Source organism: Pongo pygmaeus, chromosome X, assembly GCF_028885625.2.
Source record: "Pongo pygmaeus isolate AG05252 chromosome X, NHGRI_mPonPyg2-v2.0_pri, whole genome shotgun sequence".
Taxonomy (NCBI): domain Eukaryota; kingdom Metazoa; phylum Chordata; class Mammalia; order Primates; family Hominidae; genus Pongo; species Pongo pygmaeus.
In genome coordinates this window covers 14261729-14285007 of record NC_072396.2, presented here as the reverse complement: position 1 = coordinate 14285007, position 23279 = coordinate 14261729, and the positions used below count along the sequence as shown (strand labels likewise).

The following is a 23279-nucleotide window of genomic DNA, read 5'->3' as shown; positions in this document are numbered from 1 at the left end:
TAGAAAGAATGTGGAAACATCCCTCCTTCTGATTAATGACTGCCCACTGAGGAGTCCTTCAAAAGCCAGAAGAAACCTAAAATATCATCCTAGAAAGTTGGAAGTAGGCATTTGACAAAGCCTTTGCTAGCTGTGTGACTAGGATAAGGATGTGTCAGTATATCATTATGCAACTTGATGAATTGCAACTTGATGAACTGAACAGTCATAGTCATATTAGCATAGAATAGTGATTCGGGTCAGGCACGATGGCTCATGCCTGTAATCCCAGCACTTTGGGAGGCCGAGGCAGGCGGATCACTTGAGGTCAGGAGCTCAAGACCAGCCTGACCAACGTGGAGAAACCCCGTCTCTACTAAAAATACAAAATTAGCCAGGGTGGTGGTGCATGCCTGTAATCCCAGCTACTTGGGAGGCTGAGGCAGGAGAATCGCTTGAACCCGGGAGGCGGAGGTTGCAGTGAGTCAAGATCATGCCATTGCACTCCAGCCTAGGCAACAAGAGCAAAACTCCGTCTCAAAAAAGAAAAAGAAAAAAAAAAGTGATTCGATTTCTAGCCTATAATAGGTGCTTAATGAATCTTGGATGAATAAATGAATGAATGAACAAACAAATGAAAGAATGAACCAGCCAGCTGACCAGGACGATGTCCATAGAGGTCTATATGGGATTCCCTCACCTTGGTCTTGTTGTGTTCAACATTTCTATCAATGATTTGAATCCCAGACACACAAAGCATATTTACTATACTTGGAAACAGAACAAATCTGGGAAGATCATTAATAGATCACAGAAGAAAAATCCAATATGATCTTGCCAGGTTAAAAACAGGGCCAAGATGTACAGGCATCAGCCAAAGCCCTATGTATGAGTTTAACGTGTCAACTGGACCGCGGGAGCCTCCTAGTTTGAGGGTGATCGTGAAAGAGACTGGGAAGTGGTGTATCCTTCCCCATCATTCAGCCTTCTCACAGAAGTTCCAAAGGCTATTTGGTGGTAAAACTCCTTTCTGCTTGCCAGTCCTCATCCTTTTTCCTCCTTTTATGGTATTTGACACTATTTTACACTGTTAACTTGATGCCCTTCACAGAACCTTTCTCGAATTTCATGATTCCACTTTGGTCTTATTTCCCTCGTTTTCTAATTTGTCCTTCTTTGTTTCTTTTACCCTCTTTTTAAAGTTTTTCCTTTACCTTTACATTTAAAAGGTAGTGTACCCTAAGCTCTAATCTTGGCATACTTGGAATCTGTATCTCTGCCTGGTTGTTTAACATTCATTTAAAATAGATTTTGTGGAGGACCCACTATGTGCCCAGAAGTGTTCCAAGAGCTGGTAATACAGTGGAGAATAAGACAACCAATTTCTGCGTGTAAGGAGCCTGTATTCTAGGAGGATGGGAAGTAATGAACAAATAAGTGAATAACAGTGTTGAGTCATGGTTAAAGCTATGATGAAACTCAAATCCAGATTAAGGGGACCAGGAATGTCAGGGCTGCTATTTTAGAAAAGAGTCAGGGAGAGTCCCCTGAGAAGATGGCATTTGAGCAGAATTGGGCTTCTTGTACTCCCAGGGCTGCCTCCACACTGAAGACTCCTGGATGCTGCTCTCTGGCCAGCCCCTCTCCTCTGGAGCCATATTCCCGAATGCCTCTTAGTCCCTGCAGGATGTCCTAAGAGCACCTTCAACCACACTTGATAATCTCCCCTACCAAACTTCTTCCTTCTCTTTGGTTCCCCATATTGGTTCCCAGCATGACCATCTCCTCACTCACCCAAGCTAGAAACTCTAGCCTCCCCTTGAAATCCTCCTCCACCCCTACTCATACAGATCCAATCCAATGACATCTGGGTCCTCACTTCCTCCCCGTGCCATAGTTCAGGTTTACACTGTCTCTTACTTGTACTGTTTAAGGAGACTCCTGACTAGTTTGCCAGCCTCTAGTCTCATCATACCCCACCCACCCTGTCTTCCACATTACCAATAGAATGACCTTTGTAAAGCACTATCAGCTCTGCTCTTGAGCCTTCTATCTCTACCTACTGCCTCCAGGGCTAGCAAGGGGTTCAACCTACCTGGTTCCCAACCTACTGGCTCAGCCATCTCCCATCAGTCCCTCTGTCAGAAAAGTCACTTCCTGACCCTTTGACAGTACCCTCTTTTTCCTCTCATATGCCCTTCAATTTTTCCTAGAACTCTTTCCGTTCCTCTTTCCTACCTTTCCCTTCCCTACCCTACCCAGCAGGTTTCTAAGCATTACTGCAGTAGCCAACTCAACTCTGCAAAGCTTTTTTCAAATTCTCTTCCCGCTCCATCCATTTTCTTTGTTGTGATACCATAGTGCTTGTAGCAGGCAGGAGCACCCTGTTTTAGAAGAATTTTCTGTGTCCCATTAGCTGTGGGTTACCTGGAGACAGGCATCGTCACTTGTCATGTCTGTGCTGCTTGTAGATGTTGGCACTAGGGAGGTTACTTCATGCATGTTTACTGAGCTGGCTGCAATTATACAGGAGACTTACAAACATATAAGTCAAACCACGTGAAACTGCTGTTCTTCTTGGTCAATATCAGCAATTTCATATGTTCATTCTAATAGATCTGTTTTGTTCAGTATTTTGTATTCCTGTTTTGGCTTTCAGAAGTGTTCTTACCTTCAACCAGACTGCCTTAGAGCATGGGGCTCAAAGAAATATTTTCAGCTCTGGAAGACATTTTCCATCCTACTCATTCTACATGTAGAACTTTTCTGGCCAAAAATGGATGCATATCTCAGAAATGTAATAAGCAATACTCTTCTCTCTTCATCTTGACAATTGTTGTTTTTCAAATGGTTTATCATAAACATCAGTGAGATCTTGAGGCTGTTATAAAGTGACATAGTGGTAATTTCTAGAATTGTAACACATTATCCTAGTGAAAAGAAAATGATGAAGTTGTGAATAAGGCAAAAGTGATGAATTGTTCATTTACATGTAGTTTTTCAGGCGGAAGGTAGATGCAGGTATCAACTGGAGGATGTGTGAATATTTTGTCTAATGGTTTTGATCTCAATGATATAGAACTAGAGTTGTTCTTAAATTAAGAATGTCTTTCATATTCTGCCTTTTCACCAGCATCACTATTAAAATAATATTCTTAAGCAACAGCCAAAAAATTATTAGTATCTGCTGGTTCTATAATCAAATGATTTTGCTGGACACTTTAAAAACCAATAACAGCTAATCACAGTGTCCTCTTTTGTGCTGAATTGAATTTTGTTTTGGTTTTAATTCTCATTTGAACTGCTGGGAAAACAAGCCTGTTACATACCAACACTTGCCACCTTTCTATATTTGAATGGACCTAAGTAGTCTTTGCAAAAAAATGTCTAAGACTATCCTATCAGGACACACCATAGGGTTTTCCCATGGAAATAATTATATCACAAACGAATCTTTTTTCTAAAGTCTGTGGTTTTAGGCTGCCATACTTCTCAATCCCCTGACCAGGAGACAATAAAATTGGTTGGGGCCTTAATTTGAGGGAATACATATTTGATTGTGGGCGTGGTCTTCTAAGACAATGGTAAAGGGAAAAGCAAGATGTAAAATTAAATGTTGAAACAAGCTAAACTGGTTTTCAAAATCTTCTCAAGTGTAACACAGCTAGAAGTATTAAATATAAGAAGGTTTGAGGGCTTATCTAAAACCAAGGTATTAAAAGATCAGGTTTTTGGAAGATTTTGATTCAGTACCTTATACTTTTTTTTCAAGGAGTTGAGCAAGAAACCGTCAAAACTTAGGAGAGTGATTTTAGGAGAGGGTGGTCTCCAACTTGTCTTTATGTTTGCTTCCAAGATAAGTGTTAAGCCCAACCAACTAGCAGACTGTTCATGATCTGGGAATCCTATCAATGGTCATCCCTGTATTTGACTTGAGTCTCTCTAATTTTTTATAGGGACGGCGAAGGCCAGTTGGTCAGCCAAATGCATAAAAAATGGTGCAGAAATTAGTGATGCTTGGAAACATGGCTCATAATCATGATAAAGGCTTATATGTTGGTATGGGTTGAGAATGTTGGCCTCATGGTATCTGGGTATGGGTATGCAAGAAGGCACATCATTATTGGTATACTAGCCTTTATGTTGAATATTTAGAGAGCTCTTGAAAACACCCCTTTGATTTGGAGTGAGGAATTCTAATGAGTAAAACTCCATATAGAAATAACCATATCCGATTAAAAAACTATTTTGATTTTCATTCCAAGAAACTATCAAAATGTCAGCTAGATATACTTGTGAACATGTTATGCTTATTTTTAAATAAGGAAGGGTGCCTTTTTACAAATTAAGCTTGAGTTTCTCTTACTATCATATATATTAACTATAGACAAGGGAGTGGGTTCTAATAACAAATTGCTACATTGCTATTGTTAAATCCATGTTTGAGTTTTCTTCCCTCTAATGTATTTTTCTCCCCCTCTTTAATTTATATTTTTAAAAAGCAATGTACTTATCTAGAAATTGTATGAAAGACAAATATTTAAGAAAGTAAATAGAGACTATGGGCACGTCCTTTGAATATGTTTTGCCAGGGTCGAGGGGTAAATGAAATAAACTGATATATCATAAAGGGGCCACACAGGAAAGAAAGTGTCATGCCTATGCAAAGACATGCATTCTCCTTAGAGACGACATATATTGCTGTCGACCAACAAAGTCACGTGGTGGGAGGGGGCTCTTTTCTTTCTCCTTCACATCCCCTCCTCTGATGTCACAAATCTATTTTTTCCTGGGAGAATTAATTAGCATTCATTGGGTGTACTTGGCTAGAAGAAACGAGGTGGGGAGAAAGAGAGAGAGAGAGAGAGAGATCGAGATTGAGATCTTAAGAAAGAGAGCAAGGAGGAAGAGCCTGGGGGGGGAGCAGGTCCTTCTCCCCCAGCTCCCCCCACCCCCAACTCCCACCGGAGCCGCATTGAGACTGTAGGCACCACTGGGCGCCGAATGGCTGTTTTCTAACTGGGATCCTCGGTGACGTATGGCTGCCTGCCCCTTGGCAGCTGTCTTTATGGACCAGTAGGCAGAGCGAAATTGACGCTGACAAGACTTTTGCATCTTGGAAGGGACTGTAATCTACTGTAGTGAAGAACAGAGCCTCTCAATCAGACGGGTGTAAATAAGAGACGGAGGGGAGTCCAAAAGAAAAGGAAGAGGAGGAAAAACAAGTGTGTGTTGGGGGGAACAGGGGGAAAAGCATTTTTGGTGGATGGTATGAAGCCAGCCATGGAAACTGCAGCCGAGGAAAATACTGAACAAAGCCAAGAGAGAAAAGGTACCCAGCGCTCTGACAATAGCCTGTTTAAAGCTTTTCACTGGGGGGTGCTTAAAAAGGGTTAGCTGGGTTTTGTCTCTCTTTTAAAATGGCTCTGAGACAATCCCTATGGCATGGTCTTGCTTTCAGGGTTGATTTTTTTCCTGTGGGCTGATGTTAAATTAATAGAGCAGCCTTTCTTCAATCCATTCCTGTTCCAAATCTTTCTACCGACGTGGTATTTCATAGAGGGATGTCTATAGTTTGTCACCTTGGGCAGATGCATTGGGGAAACTGTCTTTTATTATTAATATAATTAATCATAACTTAGGTCTTGTGTCCTGCATGTTATATTCCAGGAACATGGAATGTGTAGTTTTCTGCTAATGCTGAGGAGGAACTGGAGGGGCATGCATGTTAATTCTGCTTTGGTTCCGCTAATGCTGTAGTGATTTGGGCATTCTCTAATTTTCTTATTCTAATATGATTGCTCTTTCTTGTATCAGGCCCTGACTACGACATGTAATAATCATTTACAGTTGGAGCTTCAGAGAGGGGACATCAGCTCTGTCACTCAGTGCTGATGGAAAGGCAGGGCGGGGGATCTTCTGCTAATTATGACTTGGAGACTGGGGGGAAGAAAATTGATAAAGGTCCTATTTCTTAAAGAGAATCTTAGAACATACCACAATTTTCATATACAGAATGGCTTTTTGGAGGAATAAAGTGTTTTTGCAGTAAGAAAATGGCAGAAAGTAGGAACTAAAATTAATCTCTTTTTTCTAAATAATGACTGATTTCAAGTTTGATGTCCCATAGAATCAGCTCAGCCACTGTTAGGTTAATGGATCACGCTGCATTGTAATTTATCTCCCTCACTCAAAGTCATAGACTGTCATAAATGCTAAGGTTATTTCTCACAGCTCTTGCGTCCACTGATAGTCACTAAAGAGTAATTCTCCAGTACGGGGACAAAACTTCGTTTTATTTATAAAGATACAGGCTGAACCATATGAAACTGCTGATAGTCAACCATTTTAAACCTATGAAAACGGCAATTACATGTACTTCAGCTTCACAGTATGCTGGGGTAAAGACTGCTTGTTTTTATATAAAATTTCATTGGTACACAATAATATTTTATCCTAAACAGAGCAATTTTACTTTTTAAATTATTTTTTTTAGGTATCACACAATACACATAACATAAAATTTATCATTTTAAGTATACGATTCAGTGGCATTAAGTACATAGCACCTTAATTTTAAAATCGTTTTAGTTCAATCCTCGTATCAAACCTACACCTCCCCACCAAAAACCCAGCCTGTATTTTCTTGTGTGTCTTTAAAAAAAAATCTTCATCAATGACCAAATAGCTATAAGAGAAGCTCTTGGGAATATTTATCAAGATGAGGAAGTGAGATCAAAGTTTTTTCCATGATGACTAGAGACTAAGTTGATCGCATGTTGTCGGGGTATGATAATATAATAGCATTGTCCCAAGGAAGCCTATCATGGTTTATAGTCTTCCACAATTTTATCCTAAAATGATGATTTTACTTAGTACATACTTTTAATTTTTATTAATGTGGTATTCAACCATGGCAGATAAAACCGTTTTGGTCTTTGCAGAAAAAATTCCTTTTTTAAATTTCTCTCTGAAAGGAAGCAAAGGTCATGTAACCAATATAAAATCATTACTACACAACTGTGTATCTTATCACTTAGTCTTATGGACTGCTATTATTTTATGTCAATTAAATCTTATTTAATAACAGATCTACAGGTTGCTAGTACATCCCCTGACAACCTGTATATGAAAAGTCATTAGTTGTGATTTTAGAGACAAAATTCGAAGCAAAAGATAATTTCTGAAGGAACTTTAAAAATTACCTAAATGTATAAACACTACCTGCTTGTTAAATAATTCAAAAATATCACACTACCAGAAGCTAGTGTGACATGTACAGTACATGCTTGAATAAGAATACAAGCCAGGGAATTTGTTTTTCCTGATCTACAGCAAGAGGGGTTGTGATTGTTGTGTGACCCACCATAATTGTTGATCTGGAGGGTGGCTTACCTAATCTGCATTTAGATGAACAACTTCATATGCTGGCTACACAAAATCAAAGCCCACACAAGACACTTTGTAGTTTCCCAATTTGCTCACCCATCATCATTAAGGTACACATAGGATAAAATGATAGCCACAAATGTTTCTGCGTGATTGTCACATCAGTATTCCTTCAGATTTAATTTTAAGTTTATTAAAAAATTATTTTTCCATTGAAATTAACATTTTAAAACTTGACATAATTATTTATAGAATGTGTTATATAATTCTTGAGCTGGTGGATCTGTTTTTTATGTTTTTCTTTTAAGCCTTTCAGCAAAGGATTTTATTCATTAAATTTAATCCTGTAAATTTTGTCACTTTACGCAGAGTTTTTTATGCACATACATATTTTTTTTCCTGTGTTTCTCCTTTCCCATCTGTTTTCAATGGTTGGTGATGGAGTGATGCCTGTCTCTTAATTTGGGGCATTATTGCCCAATGGCTAATACCCAATAGCATGTGAATTAATATCTTTGGATAATTATTGAAGTGTCTGTTAAGAACTAAGAATGTAAATTAAACTTAGCTTTATAAATTGACCTTGCTTTTCTAGTTGGGATCTTTCCTGGGAGTTTCAGCAGGACAACACAGCCCAGCTATTGTGATTCACTAACTCCTACAAAGAGAGCTCTTTCTTTAAACTTAATCAGAATGACTTTGTTTCTACTTTAGACAAAATTAATCCATGTCCTTAAAAAAGGAAAGCATTTGTGTTTTTTCAGTCTCATAGTTTTTATCACAGAATGCTACCAGATACCAAAATTCACAAGAAGCATTTAGTAGATATTTAGGGATTTTTAAGGAAAACAAGCAGATTTTCTTAGATGGATGTAAGAAATGCCAAATTATTACAAATGATAGTTTTTAAATTAAAAGCATTAAAGTGTGAAGATTGAGTAAGCAGATTCACTGACATGGAATAAGCAGAGGAAATGAATAAGACAGAATCAAAAGAAATAGATCATGGAACCCAGTAATAAAAAGATGGAGAGTCGGTTTCCATTGATTTCAGTGGAGTATTATTTGTTGTCATTTCATTTGTGAAAATAAATGCATCTGAAATTGCTGAGAGTGGGTAATCACTGAGTAGAAAAACAATTGAATCATAACAACTTTGTATGCTCTATTATGAGGGAAAAATCTATCTGTTATGAAAATTATTTTCATTATATGTAGGTAATTGAATTCTACTGAAACAATTATAGTCAGGTTAGTTAACTTCCTATGAATCATTGCTGAAATAAATTACAGGCATCAAATTAAATTCCTAACCACACAGGAAGAAAAATATAGTGAATGGGAAACAATGTGTAATTTAAAATAAATTACAAGATATGGTCAAAGTAAGAAATGAATTTAAATTATTGACTTCCTTAAAAAATTAATACATCCATTTTAATCTTTTTGATCAAATAGATACAATTTCTTATTTTTTTTTTAAATTGAGCAAAGTGTATGCACTTTTGGCTCTCATTTTTCGTTTAGGAAGAAAAGCACTCCTCTAGAATATGCGACTTGTGTGATTAAAAACCCAAAGGGACACATAACACACGTTACAGTATTCCTGATGATCTGCGAATTATTGCATTTTGAAATTTGTATTGACATTTTCTAACTTGGCTATATAAATATGGTACAGAGGAAGTTTTAGATGCAGTTATTTGTAAGAATTTGCCAAGGTGGACATCTGAAGAGTTGGTGTCTGGGGAATAGGCTGTAGAGAAAAGTGGCTGGCCAGATGGTGCGGAACATATGTGGTAGGTATGATACAGCTTCCTTTGATTTTTTTTTTTTTTAGAACATTTAAATGTGGAAAAGATCTCAACGAGCCATTTGGTACATCTTCTACTTTTACATTATTAATTCCATTAGGATTTTTTTTAAGACTTGGCCTTGCTATTTCGTTAGAAAAAGAATTCTGGGCCTTTTCTGGAAATTTAGATTTGCCTTCCCTGAAATTGAGTGTAAACCCTGAATTAAGATTATTATGATTTTCAAGATCACATTTCTCTGTTATTTGGAAGTACAGGATCAATTTAGACTAAATGATCTTAATAAAGTGACTTAGTCTTGATGTATCTGAGAACATGCAAAATAACCAGTGTCCCCATGACTTAAACTTCCCCTCTGTGTGACTGCGATGGATTGGATTGTTACAAAGACACTCTTGCTTTTTTCTCCTTTGGACCAAATGTACATACATGGGAGATAGTTGGCCAGGAGTAGGGATGGCCATGGAATGGAGGAAGAAAGTGACCACATCGACTGTTTTTAAGAGAGGGAGGTTACAATCCCAGTTCCACAAATGTGCTTTGTTTTTCATTCATTTATTCATTTAATGGTGTTCTCTGCCGGGTGTGGTGGCTCATGCCTGTAATCCCACCACTTTGGGAGGCCGAGGTGGGCGGATCAAGAGGTCAAGAGATCGAGACCATCCTGGCTAACACGGTGAAACCCAGTCTCTACTAAAAATACAAAAACAAAATTAGCCGGGCATGGTGGCGTGTGCCTGTAATCCCAGCTACTCAGGAGGCTGAGGCATGAGAATGGTGTGAACCCGGGAGGCGGAGGTTGCAGTGAGCCGAGATAGTGCCACTGCACTCCAGCCTGGGTGACAGAGCGAGATTGTCTCAAAAAAAAAAAAAAAAAAAAAAAAAGTGTTCTCCTTTGAAATGTCATTCTTCCTCTGTCCCTTCAGCTCACGTTACAGGAGTACAAGGGTGCTAAGTCATCGTAGGGACCATTAGGGGTAGTATAATCTTGATTTTAATAATAATTTTGCTGATTGGTGGCAGATTAAATAGCAGACAAAATGCCATAGACGAGAATTTTGATCCTTAGCCAGCTGAGTGATATTTCTCGTCAAAGAACGTATCAGAGAAAATACAATAATTTCCTGTTTGATAAGCTGATTTTATCAATTGCATTAACTGCTTTATGTAGCCAAGCCTTACTATGCTATATTTAAAATCAAGGGTCAACACACTTTTTCCGTAAAGGTCAGAGAGTAAATATTTTAGGTGCTGCAGACCACTCAGTGTCTGTTGTAACTGTTCAAATCTGCCACTATAGCATGAAAGCGGCCCTAGATAGTATGTAAACAAATGGGTGCAACTGTGTTCCAATAAAACCTTATAAATAAAAACAGATTGTTATGGCATTGTTATAGCATTGTTATGGCATTCCTTAATATTTTAAATAATAGCTAAAAATGAAGGATAACAAATAAAGCTTTGAAAGACCTTGCTCAGTGAATATGGTCTTTCTTGGAAGCTCAGTGTTTGTCACTTAGTTGCTTCCGGTGCTAATTTCCTAGGTGCTAAGAAGCATGACAGTCTGAAGTTCATTTGTTCAGCCTTCTCACTAAATTACATTAAATAAGTAAATGGGGAAAAATAAACAAGGCATTGTTTTGCTTTCCTTTTTGCAATTTCCCCTTGTTTCATGCCCGCCTTTGGCAATGACCACTCACAGCTGTGTCTGTCTTCATACGCTACCACTGGTCACCTCATCTCTATCTTCTACTCTCTTAGGGGGAACATTTTGCATAATGTTCCCTCTGTAGGGCATAAACCGTTTTCCCATTTCTTGCCAGGTGCCCAGAATCAAGACATTTTAAAAGACCTTTTGAGCCAAGGCATCCTCTTGGAATCCTGTGACTGCCTTTTAGGTGTTGGGATCCTATCCTTGGGATTAAAATGTATGCTGTGTTTTTTGAAATTTTATAAATAACTTTATATTTAATGCCTTTATTTAAATTTGGCTCAAAAATATAAAATAGAAGTGATTTTTCTTTTCTTTCATATCCAAAGATTTACTGTTGTAAAAAGGCCCCTCCAGAAGTATAAGTCCAGGGGATTTGGAACATATCCATCCAGTTGCCTATCCCATCAGTGTGTCTTCTGGATCTATTCTTTTTTTTTTTTTTTTTTTTTTTTTTTAATCCTGAATTAAGGGTCTTAGGCATGGCTGCCATGTTTTTCTCAGAAAACACGTTAACATTGAGCAGTCCATGGTTTTTCATTGTCATTGCCTAGCAGCCTGTGCTTGCTTGCCCAAACATCTGGAGACTTACCCCATCCATATGAGGAGATGAGCACAGAGCATGGATGAATCTTCTGCAGAGATACCCTGAATTGCGTGGCCTGGCTTGGGTAAAAGTCAGCATGGTGGGGGATCTAGAGGTCCATTTCTGGTCCACAGGGTCCCAGGGTGCTCCCTTCCTTTCAACCAAATATTTATTCAGCCAGTGTTTATTGGGCACCTGTGTGCTGAGTATGTAGAGACAAATTTTTTAAAAGGATAAAAATTTCCAGATCAAAAGTGATAGAGCTACTTAGAATCCTCTTGCTTAGGGGTCTATGTGGAGGGCTCACAACCCCTTTACCAAGAGGAAATCAGATCATACCATGAAGTGCCTTGACCTTCTGTTTTTCTGTCAGCCCCACTGGGTTTTCTTGCCTTCGGAGAATGTAGCAACACCTGTTTCTGAGAGAGAATCTCCTGAACAGTAAAGCAAAAATCTAAATCTGTTTTTTGGGTTTTTTTTTTTTTTTCTTTTTTTGAGACAGAGTCTCACCCTGTCACCCAGGCTGGAGTGCAGTGGCATGATCTCAGCTCACTGCAACCTCCACCTCCCAGGTTTAAGTGATTCTCCTGCCTCAGCCTCCAAGAGTAGCTGGGACTATAGGCATATGCCACCACACCTGGCTAATTTTTTTTTTTTTTTCCTGAGACGGAGTTTTACTCTTTTTTTTTTTTTTTTTTTTTTGCCCAGGCTGGAATGCAGTGGCACGATCTCAACTCACTGCAACCTCCATCTCCTGGGTTCAAGCAATTCTTCTGCCTCAGTCTCCCGGGTAGCTGGGACCACATGTGTGTGCCACTATGCCCAGCTAATTTTTGTATTTTTAGTAGAGCCAGGGTTTCACCATGTTGGCCAGGCTGGTATCAAACTCCTCACCTCAGGTGATCTGGCTGCCTCGGCCTCCCAAAGTGTTGGAATTACAGGCGTGAGCCACCACACCTGGCCAAATTTTTTATTTTTATTTTTTTATTTTTTTTATTTTTAGTAGAGACAGAGTTTCACCATGTTGGCCAGGCTGGTTTTGAACTCCTGACCTCAAGTGATCTGCCCGCCTTGGCCTCTCAAAGTGCTGGGATTACAGGTGTGAGCCACCGCACCCAGCCCACAAAAATCTCAATCTAAGGAAGGCTGAAAGTTAAGAAATTTTAAGAAGCCTGAGATAACATTAGTAGCTTAGGACCTGGACCATTTCTTTAGGAGACACAGAAGCACAACTCAACTGCAAATGCACCTCAGAAAAACTCTCATTGGGTTAACTGTTGCCTCAGCAAAAGAGTAGAAAATTGCAATACACGTAGAGGTCACAGTGGGATGTATGGTGGTTTCCAAAGTGTGCCCTCTTGAGTGAAATTGCTAAGGTTCACATTCGGGCTTCTCTACCTCCTGGCTGAAAGATCTTGGGCAAGTGATCATACCTTCTCCTTGCCCTCGGGTTGTTCCCTCGTAAAAATGGAATAATAATAGTACCTATTTCAGAGGGTGGTTGTGACAAATGTAATAGGTACCACATGCTGAGTGCAGTGCATAGTACATCGTAAGCACTCCATAAATTTTAGCTGTCGTCATCATTGACCACAAAAATAGTTTCATTGTGCAGTTCTGATCTTATCCCAGAATCTTTTCTGCACCTCCCCACCCTGGTTTAAATAAGTTATGTATACCTTACCTTGAAGTCAAAAAGATTTTTTCTAAAACACTCTAGAAAAGCATGTTTCTGCTTCCAAACCTGAAATACCTTACAAGTTTTCAGAGATTGTGGAGAGTGGAGTTGGGATTTTATAAAGGCTTTGTGAGGTTTTACTTGCCTCACATTGTGGCTTTAGTAGGTTCTTCTCCTCAGAGACCTGAGCTGCCAGATGGTGCATTATGACCTGATCTTCTGATGGAATCATGACCCACATCAATGGCACAATCTTTTTTTTTAATCCTTAAATATTTGTGGTGCCCCAGAGGATATAACCCCTTATTAGGTTTTATGGGATTCTCGGAGATAAACTGGCCATAGCGACCTTATGATCTCTTTGAGATCCCAAGATTGTAATTCAACTAACTTTTATGAGAAGCCTACTCTGTGCCAGGCAAATTGGTAGGTATTTTTCTTTGCAATCCCCTAAAAAGTGGGAAACATTGTATCATATTACCAGATAGAGACCTGAGTCCTCAGGGAGTGCCAGCTGTCACCATGTGTGTAATTAAGCAGCGGTTCGAGCCCAAGACCAGTAGTCCTTTCTGTATAGCACATGGATGAAAATTGGAACAGGATTTAATCCAGAACATTCTAGACTCTGACGTTCTGAGTTTAAGATAAGGTGACAGACAGTACTGCAGACGTCAATGGGAGGACAAGCATTTCATCCAAGATTCAGCAGACCATTGGGTTGTTTGCCAGGTTTTCTGGACTAGAGCTGGGTACCCTTACAGAGAGGGAGCCTGCGTTCACCTTTGCTAGTGCAGCTGGCAATAATTATAGTGCTCTGTTAGTGCTCTGTTGGTCTGAAAAGGAAACAGAAAGAAAAATATTATTGTGAGATGCCAAATTTTCACTATAAATAGTATCTTCCCCAAATGAGCATTTTAAGAAGCAGGATATGGTGTGTAGGGGGGAAAGATGTAGAAAATAAAGATCATTTTGGTGATTTACATAAACTTCAATTTAGAAACGGAGGACATTCTCAATGGATCATGCTGGTACTGAAGGGTTGCATTTCAATAGCATATTTTTTAAACTCCCCATTTCCTTTCTATGGTTAAGAATAAATAAAAATGCTGATATAGAATCTTTGCTGGAGATAGAGACACTGACTCTTTGCCACCTGAAATTGGCAGTGAACAGCAGAGCTGAAATGGAAATTGGCAGGTACCACTGGATGTACCCAGGCTCAAAGAACCACCAGTACCATCCCGTGCCAACCCTGGGGGACAGGGCTAGCCCCTTGAGCAGTCCAGGTAAATACAGCCTTGGGGTGAATTCTAATAGCAAGTCAACTGTTATCTTTAATATTATTTGTAATGGCTCTTGCAGCTTGGTGATATTTTATGTTTTGCTTGGTGCATTAATTTGTTCACACGGGCGTGGGTGGAATTCGCCCTATAAACATTTTTTAATCATCTTTCTTTTTCTCTCTCCCTCTCCATTCCACCCCATCTTTCTCCACTTTCTTCTCCTTCTTCCTTCTTCCCTCTTTCTTCACCTTCAATCACTTCTTCTTCTCAAAGGGAACAATGTACAGTGAGATATGCCTTTGGTTAACCATGAAATTTCCAATGCCTGAACCAGTAATGGGGGAGGGGGGCCACCCACATCCCCCATGTGGCCAAGAACTGGGCCAGGGCCTTCAAGGAGCCTTGGCTCTGAGAGTACCGTGAGTGTCCCCAAATGTCTTCCCAGCCCTGCTGCTCTGCACCACCCTCTCACATCAGTCATTGCCTTTGAGAAAGAGAAATCAAAGCTGTGAAAGTAGGATTGGATAACCATGTACCCGATTCCCATCAGGTAGGTTCAGTGGGTCCGGTTTCCATTTTCCTTGCTCGTGAGGAACATTGGCCATTCAGAACCGCTAGGTGCTGGATCTGGGTGAGGTGTGCGACAGCTGATTTGGGGACCTAGAAGGGGCAAAAGGCGAAGCAGTATGAACATCCAACCTCCCATGTTCCCGAAGCCAACACAAGTTGTAATGCCCAGCTCAGTTAGCTAAAACTCAATGATTTTGCCAGTGTACAACCGTAGTTCAAACTACATAAAATGCAGACATAAAGGGCTGGTGGTAGGTCAGATAAACACAGTAAGAGGCTTAAAGTATTTCTGTGATTTTGCATCAATCCATAACATTTCTCCCAAATGCTTGCTAACTTTTTCAGGAGTAAACATAGCATGGTACAGCTCCAGAAAGGGCAATCTCAAGGTACAATGTAAGTTACCCATTGAATTACAAAGTCATAAAATCCATGATTAATAAAACTTTTTCCTTTAAAATCTAAATTGTGGTGTCAGGTTAATTAAAATGAAATCTGACGTTGGATTTAGTTCTGTCTTGGGTTATGCATTCCTTCATCTGTCCTATGGCTATCAGGTGTTGGTTCTGTGTGTGCCTGTGCAGCGCTGGCTAAATAGGGTGAGCATGAGGTGACATCAGCCATCCATTCTCCTGGATCCTATAAAGAATATGGAGGGTTCCGGAATCTTGATTTAAAAAAAGTCATTAGACATGATATATCCATACAATAGCTACTATTCAGCAATAAAAAGGAATGAAATATTGGTGCATGCTACAACATGGATGAATCTCAAAAACATCATGCTAAGTGAAAGAAGCCAGACACAAGAGACCAAATGTTCTACCACTATGTTTATGTTAAATTTACAGAATTGGTGAGATAAGAAGTAGATTAGTGGTTGCCAGAGGCTGAGAGAAGGGAGGATTGGGGAGCAACTACAGATGGGTACAAGGGATCATTTTTGGTGTGATGAAAATGTTCTAAAATTAGATTGTGGTGATGGTCACACAACGCTGTACATTTACTCAAAATCATTGAATTGTATACTTGAAACAGGTGAATTTTATAGAATATAAATTGTATCTCAATAAAGCTGCTTTTGGAAAAAAAGCAGCAAAAAAACCATGAGATGTGCATAATTCAAGGGTGGGAAGCGGGGAAAGGGGTATTTTTTAACATGACAAGAAGCCCCCAAGTTATCAGAAACTACTGCTTGAGGGAGGAGTCCCTCTTCATCTTAAGAGGCTTTAAGAGTCTTCATTTTAAGAGTGTTGAATGACATCAGGCCAGCTGGAAACCCAGAAAAATACTTATTCTTTCCTGTATTTTACTTCATTAAACTGGTAAAGAATAAACACAATATCTTATGGGGGGGGATAAAAAAAACCTCTATTCAATTGCTCTTGAAGAGTTTTCTCCACTTGTTGAGCAGTTCCCTGTAAAAGCATTGCAATAAGATTTGTGTGCTTTTGATCCTACAGTGAAACACCAGAATCTGGGCATTCATAACAGCAGTGGCAGCTGAGAAGAAAAATACGAGGCTCCATTTTCTTTTTTTCTGAAACTGATTTCTTTCAGAATTTCAAAGAATTTGGGTTTCCAAAAGATAACATAGTGCATACATCATGTACTGCATGATACCACCACTGAGTGTCTCTGCAAATCTAACTCATTAATCTTTTTGGAGAGCCCAAGACTATAAACAACTCCTTGTCCATTCAGGTGAGATTTTGGCACCAAGGAAGATGAGATCAGAACAGGTTTTGCTGCCAGCTGAGTTAGGGGAGAAAAAAAATTACTTTTCAAGTTTTTTGGAATTCCATAATGATATGATGAAAGACTGTGGAAGTCTAATAGTATCAGGTTGCTGGTGATACTACTGCAAGCGAGAATTCCATGAAATAGCAGGTTCTTGCCTGAGGGGGAGAAACGAAATCACTGAATTTGATTTAAAGAATTATCTTCCCAGATCCTGAAACAATCTCCACCTACACATAGTTGTAACTTTTTGTGTGCATTGATGGAAATAATCGGAAAAAGGATGCCTTCACGGGGACTGTTCATGCCTGGAGCTGTCTGCAGAGACCTTGTGTGTGATAGTGTAAAGCCTACAGCGCAGGCCACAGAGTGAAGGGACCCACTCCAGCCATGCCATCGCCTTTCCAGACACCTACAGATTTTGTTGGCTCCTAAATCAATGCTGTTGCCATTCTATACTTAGATCTCCAACCCCAACCAGATGGTATGAGTCAAAAAATAGGGAATTCCGTATGGCTCTTTTTTTTTTTTTTTTTAATTTTTTTGCAGAGTTGTCAGCCTTTTTCTATGGGGGAAAAAGAGGTTTTGATACAGGCTGACCAGGAAATTTTTGCCAAAGGAAAATGCCTCTCCCACTCATGCAGTTACTGTAGCGGAGACTGCCCTTCTCCAGGAACTTTCTTATTCCCTATTGGAAAGGTCATGGTGGTTCCAGGATGGTTCCAGGGTCCTTTTCATGGTTTTCTTTTTCTTGCTACTACTTTCCAGTAGAATTCCATCTTTAGGGGTTAGATAGTTATTCTTTCCTTATCTCTTTTTCCTTTTCAATTTTTAGCTGCTTTGGACATGTAGTGTCCACATCTTTTCTGCCTTCAGGAGGTGAAAGGATGTATGGCCACATGGGCTACCCCCCTCCCATGATGCTGCCCTAGGGGCCTGGCCTGAGGTGGTGGTCTGAGATGCAGGCAAGCGATGAAGCAGGGAGTAGTTCATGCTAAGTCTCCAGTCAATGGAATATTGTGCTTAACATTGGAGGGAGTACTTCCAGACTGTTGTAGATTGTGTTACACAGGCTCCAGAGGATAGCCTAAGAAAATCTAGATTCTGTATTCCAAGTGCGGGCTGTGGACCAGCAGAATCGACACCTCCGGGAGCTTGTTAGAAATGCAGAGTCCCAGGTCCTACCCAGCCCCACTGAATCAGAATCTGCATTTTCATAAGACTTCCAGGTGGTTCCTATGCACATTAAAGCTTGAGAAGCACTAATTCAGAGCAAGGTCCAAGAGCAAGAAGGGAGAAGACAGGAAGGAATTGATTATGTGAATTTACCCTCAAGAGATCTAGAAATCTTTATCTTTGGAAAAGATAAAGAATTGCTCAAGGTATTCATCCTTTCTTCTTTCCGTTTCTATTTAGGGAGAGGCATGTCTAAGCAGTGCCAAGGCAGTCATTAATCTGCTGAGTCCTGGCTGTTTTGAAAAACAGTGACCTTGCTTCTCTTACCTGCTTGTCTCATGAGGGGGTTTGGGGAAGGGACAGTGAAGGTGAGAAAGGTTTGTTTCTTTGTGGCAAAGTGAGGGCCAGAGGAGAAAGTAGTTGATGGAAGCTTGGGAGAAATTCTCAAATGTCTCTCATCTCCCTCTTTAATATAATCCAATGACATGCAAGATGCCGTGACTAAATATAGGCTGCCATTTTTCGTGGACTAAGAATGGTTCTTCATATACAGTTAAATCTGTAATTCAGAATTCAGTCTCACAAGGAAGGAGTAGAATAACCACCCACTTCACATATCACTAATTTCCCCCTCTCAAATCCAAAATGCTCTGATGTTTCAGTTAAGATGGCCACAGATAATTCCAGAAGTCGGGACAAAGAGCACACCCTCTACATAGGGACTGTCACAGAGGATGTCGGGAGAGGAGGGCCCTCCGGAGTGTTGGTATTTAGCAAGAAGCCCAAGTGTTTTGATTTGCACCACAGAGAATGGATTCCTTAGTTGCCACGGGGTTGGGAGTTGTGGGGTGGGGGCGGGTAGCAGACTGACAGGGAGGGCCCAGCACTGCTGTTAACTCATGTTGCACCGTGTCTGCCCAGTTGTAACCACAGGCTGGCTCCTGGGAACTGCAGACTTTATCCCTTGGCCCCCTTCTAGGCTGAGCCTGGGACTTCTCTCTCACTGATCTGCTTTGTAGAGGGACACCTGTAGCTATAAGTCCTGGGAAATGCTACTGGATTTTTGTCATTGTTCTTTAGTGTCACTCTTTCCTAACCTAAGGTTGTAAGGCCACTAAGTTTGAGGTCTTCTCCCAAACCACTTGAAATGTATTTTAAGGGGGAAGAAAAACCCTTAATCCTTCTGCATGTACCATTGCACCTCTGGCCATAGTTGGGTGTCGACCATAACTGACAGTCTGGTCGTGCTGTGTGGGTTCTGCTGGTGGTATCATTCTGTCCCCAGAGGCTGGTTGCAGAAGCTTTTGTAGCTTATCCAGCCTAAGCCAGTGGATGCTCTCAGTCTGTCTGATGCCTTCCAGTTACTCAAGATATTTCTGGTTACATGGAGGTAAATGGTGAACACAGTGGAAGCACATTGTAGCTCAGGCTCATGCTGTAAAGTCCCTGAGATTTTTAGAGTACTTTGCCTTTTGTTTTTTGAAATGTATCAATTCTTTCATTTTCAAAGCACCTGCAGTTTTCACCAAAAAAGTGCCATATACAGCAGTTAACGATTTTATAGTTTATTTACTGACTGCTACGGCAATCTTTATATTATATATATATTTATATATATGTATAAAGAATTTATATATAGCGATAAACAAATATATATCGATATAAGTAACTTCTTGATTGTTTATGAACATTCCATTGTTTATGTGCTATATCGTTAGTCTGTGTTTAGCACCTGATTATGTAACAATGGCTTACTGTGTCTGTGACATATCAGCTCCCTTTGTCTTTTGGTCTTATGTTTGCTTCTCATCTTAGAGTAGGCAGACAGAGAAAGCAGAGATAAAAAGCAGATCGATGAGTATTGAGTGTTGATCTGGGGCTTTTTGTCAGACATGTCTGATTTTAGGGACACCGACTTGGATTATTCAAGACTGAGTACTTCTCGGTCTTTGAGAAGTAGTGTCATCTGGTCTTTGCTGCCTTTGAAATGTCCCTTATGTTACATGTTTTCATATAAATCTAACTAGAGTCCATTAAAATTAATTTTGCTTTGAAATCTTTTGCTACCCTTAGAGGTAACTGGAATTACTCTGAAGTAGCTGGGGAGTAGCTGAAGTCAGCTACTTGGGTCTTCCCACCTCCTCAGGCTGTGTCCTTTTGGGTGCCGAAGTTCACTCCAAAATAAGCTACATATACCCCCACCCCCTGAGTGCGTCCACGTCTATGAAAAGCTTATATGAATTGGCTTTTGTACTAAACTGAATGCTCTGGGTGTCAGAGTCATTTAGGTGAGACAAATCTTCCTCTGAAGATCATCATGCTTGTATTTTCTGGAGACTTCCACGAACAATGCTTTCACCCCCAAGGACTAGCTCTAGGGGTGAAATGTCAGGCTGGTAGGAGAGGTAATGGGATCGAAACAAGACTTCCTGTGTCTTGAGAAAACCTTGTTTATATTCATGTGCTGTTTCCCAGTGGCAATAAATCGAGATTCCTGTGAGGATTTGACAGATGAGGCTGGTGATGCCACCCACTGTTTTTGTAAAGAAAGTGTTATCGGAACCAGCCAGGCCCATTTGATTGTCTGTGGCTGCTTTCATACTCCACTAGCAGAGTTGAGAAGCTGCAACTATACACCCTGCAAAGCCAAAAATATTTGCCATCTGGTCCTTTACAGAAAACAATTGCCAATCCTTGAATTAGAATTTGCAAAGTGTGCCAAAATGCAATATTCTATCTACTGATGTTAGGCAACACCTAAAAACTTTGCTCAGCACTCAGTTTCCTAAAATCTTCTCCATCAAACATCCCTCATCCTCTGCCCTCCAGGCCCCAGAATCCTTGCTCTCTGTGGGGAATAGGGACTCTGTGCTCACAGGCTGTCAACTAAGGCTCAGCCCTTCTTCAGAGAATTTCTTGGTACTTTCTAGAAGCTCAGCCCCTCTGGCCTCTTTCAGGTCCTTCTCTGAGTTTTCCCATAATAAATCAAGTCCCGTTAAGTGGATATTGTGAGCTACTTTCATCTAGTGTTCTATTCAGTGCACTTTAGCAAGTTTTATTTCCTGTGTATAGAAAAGACATGTGTGGTTTACTAAATGTAGTGTTGGGGATCATTTCTTTATTTTTTTTTTCAAAGTATGAGGTTCCAATGCCCTGAATTGGAATTGCTAAGAATGCTGGTTAAAAATTCAGATTTGATATGGGCATGGTGGCACACATCTGTAGTCCCAGCTACTTGGGAGGCTAAGGCAGGAGGATCACTTGAGCCCAGAAGTTCAAGTTCAGTCTGGGCAACATAGCAAGACCCGATCTCCTAAAAAGAAAAATCAGATTCCCAGTCCCCACCTACCCTCTCTGTGATGGGTCCCAGAAATTTGGCCCATTTTAAGAAGCTCCCCCAGGCAATTCTAATGCACAGTAAAGTTTGACCACCACTGCTATATACATAGAAGGCCATAACCCCTCATTATAACATCTTTGGTAAAGTATCGTTTCAGTTCAACCTGTGTATGTATATGTTCAACCTGTATATGTATTTACAGTTAAGATGCTCAAAGTCAAATCTCCACATCCTTAGCAGACAGTACTATTGAATTTGAAGTAAATTCCTCTTGAAGTAATGTTTCGCTATTGCCACTATATCTTTGTGTATAAGAGCCAATGCAAAAACATTCTGTTGTAAAGCTGTAGGCAAACATCAGAGCTCAGGCTGTGTGTTAGTTATCAATTGTTGCATAACAAATTCCTCCAAAACATAGTGGCTAGAAACAAAAACGTATATTATCTCGGCTTCCTTAGGTCAGGAGTCTGGGCTCAGCTTAGCTGTCTCAGAAACTCTAATGAGATTTCAGTCTCATCTGAAGGCCTAACTGGGGAAGGATCCACTTCCAAGCTCATTCATGTGGCTATTGGCAGGACTTGGTTACTTTGGGACTGAGGGCCTCAGTTCCTCACAAGCTGTTGGCCTAAAACCTCCCTTGATTTTTTTCCATGTGTGGGCTCTCCATAGCTACTTCATGACATAGCAGATGACTTCATCAGAGAGAGAGCAAGTGAGCAGGTAAGAGAATGTGCCAGCCAGAGAGACAATGCTAACAGGACAGAAGTCAGTTTTTTGAAACCTAATCAGGGAAGTGACATCCCATCACTTTTGCCATATTCTAGCCCTAAGAAGTAAGCTACTAGGTCCAGCCCACGTTCAGGGGAGGGAATTACACAAGGCCATGAATGTAGATTTGTGGGGATCATTGGGGGTGGTGTCTTAGCTGCCTGCCACAGTCTGTATAAACATTTCACAGTGCAAATGCATCCTCCATCTCCTTAATGATCATAACCTCTTCACTTTCCCAAAGCCTCATCTCTCAGAGAATGTATCACTGGGTTAAATGAGTACCTGGCAGGTGTTTGACGGCCTTCCTGAGGTACTAGACTCTAAGCTCTCTGTGAGCAGAGGTCTTCATGCCTTGCTTCCTGCTTTGGCCTGGCTCGGGACCTGAGACCAAGAAAGCAGTCATTCATAGTGTTGAATGATGATCACTTTATTTTTAGCACTCATGATGTGTGACTCTATATGAAATTGTCTAATTTTAGTGTCCATTGTGTACATGGCTCGTTTCCTGGGCCAGGCTGGTCAAGACCTTGCACTCTGAGAGTTGCATAGGAGCTCAGTAGGTGTTTGTTAAGTAAGTTTAGATTGGCTACTCGTGGTCAGGGGTTTGAGACCAGTCTGGCCAACATGGTGAAACCCCATCTCTACTAAAAAAAAAATAATAATAATACAAAAATTAGCCGGGAGTATTGGTGGGTGCCTGTAGTCCCAGCTACTCGGGAGGCTGAGACAGGAGAATCACTTGAACCCAGGAGGCAGAGGTTGCAGTGAGCAGAGATTGTGCCACTGTACTCCAGCCTGGACAACAGAGCAAGTCTCTGTCTCAAAAAAAAAAAAAAAAAAAAATAGGTTGGCTAATCGAGGTTTCTAGAATCATCTGCATGTAAATAGGGTTAACTTTGTGGGATGATTTTCTTGAATAAGAAGTTCTCAGCCTGAGCTTCACAGTAGAATCCTGGAAGGGAGGGGAGGTCTTTTAAAATTCCGAAGCCACATCCAGACCAAGTCATTCAGAATCTTGAGGGTGGGGCCCAGGCATCAGTGTTCTGGAAAGCTCCCCCACCAGGTGATCCTCTGTGCAGCCAAGGTTGAGAACCACTGTGGTAGACCAGTGTTTCCCAATCTGGGGGAGTTTCTGCCTTTCAGGAGATGCCTTTTAGGCATCTAGTGGTAGAGGTCAGAGATGCTGCTAAACATCCTACAGTGCACAGGACAGCCCCTCCCCAACAAAGGATGGCCCATGCC

At 40.5% G+C, this 23279-nt stretch overlaps 1 protein-coding gene across 7 annotated transcripts in view; it reads left to right on the top strand.

Annotated features, from left to right (window-relative positions):
* The window catches only part of GPM6B (glycoprotein M6B), a 166676-nt gene that overhangs the window by 115187 nt on the left and 28210 nt on the right, over window positions 1–23279 (top strand). Inside the window, exons 1-2 of one of the 7 annotated variants that reach the window (XR_010125423.1) lie at window positions 4924–5311; window positions 14324–14443. The exons of 2 other annotated variants lie outside the window; for them this stretch is intronic. Coding sequence is in view for 3 of the 5 variants with exons in the window: in XM_054470724.2 (XP_054326699.1) it covers window positions 5251–5311; window positions 14324–14443 (181 nt within the window). In the remaining 2 variants the exon portion in view is untranslated. Of the gene's footprint in view, window positions 1–4923; window positions 5312–14323; window positions 14444–23279 lie in introns of those variants that run through there. 4 more of the 7 variants (XM_054470724.2, XM_054470725.2, XR_010125424.1 and 1 more) reach the window with 4 other exon arrangements.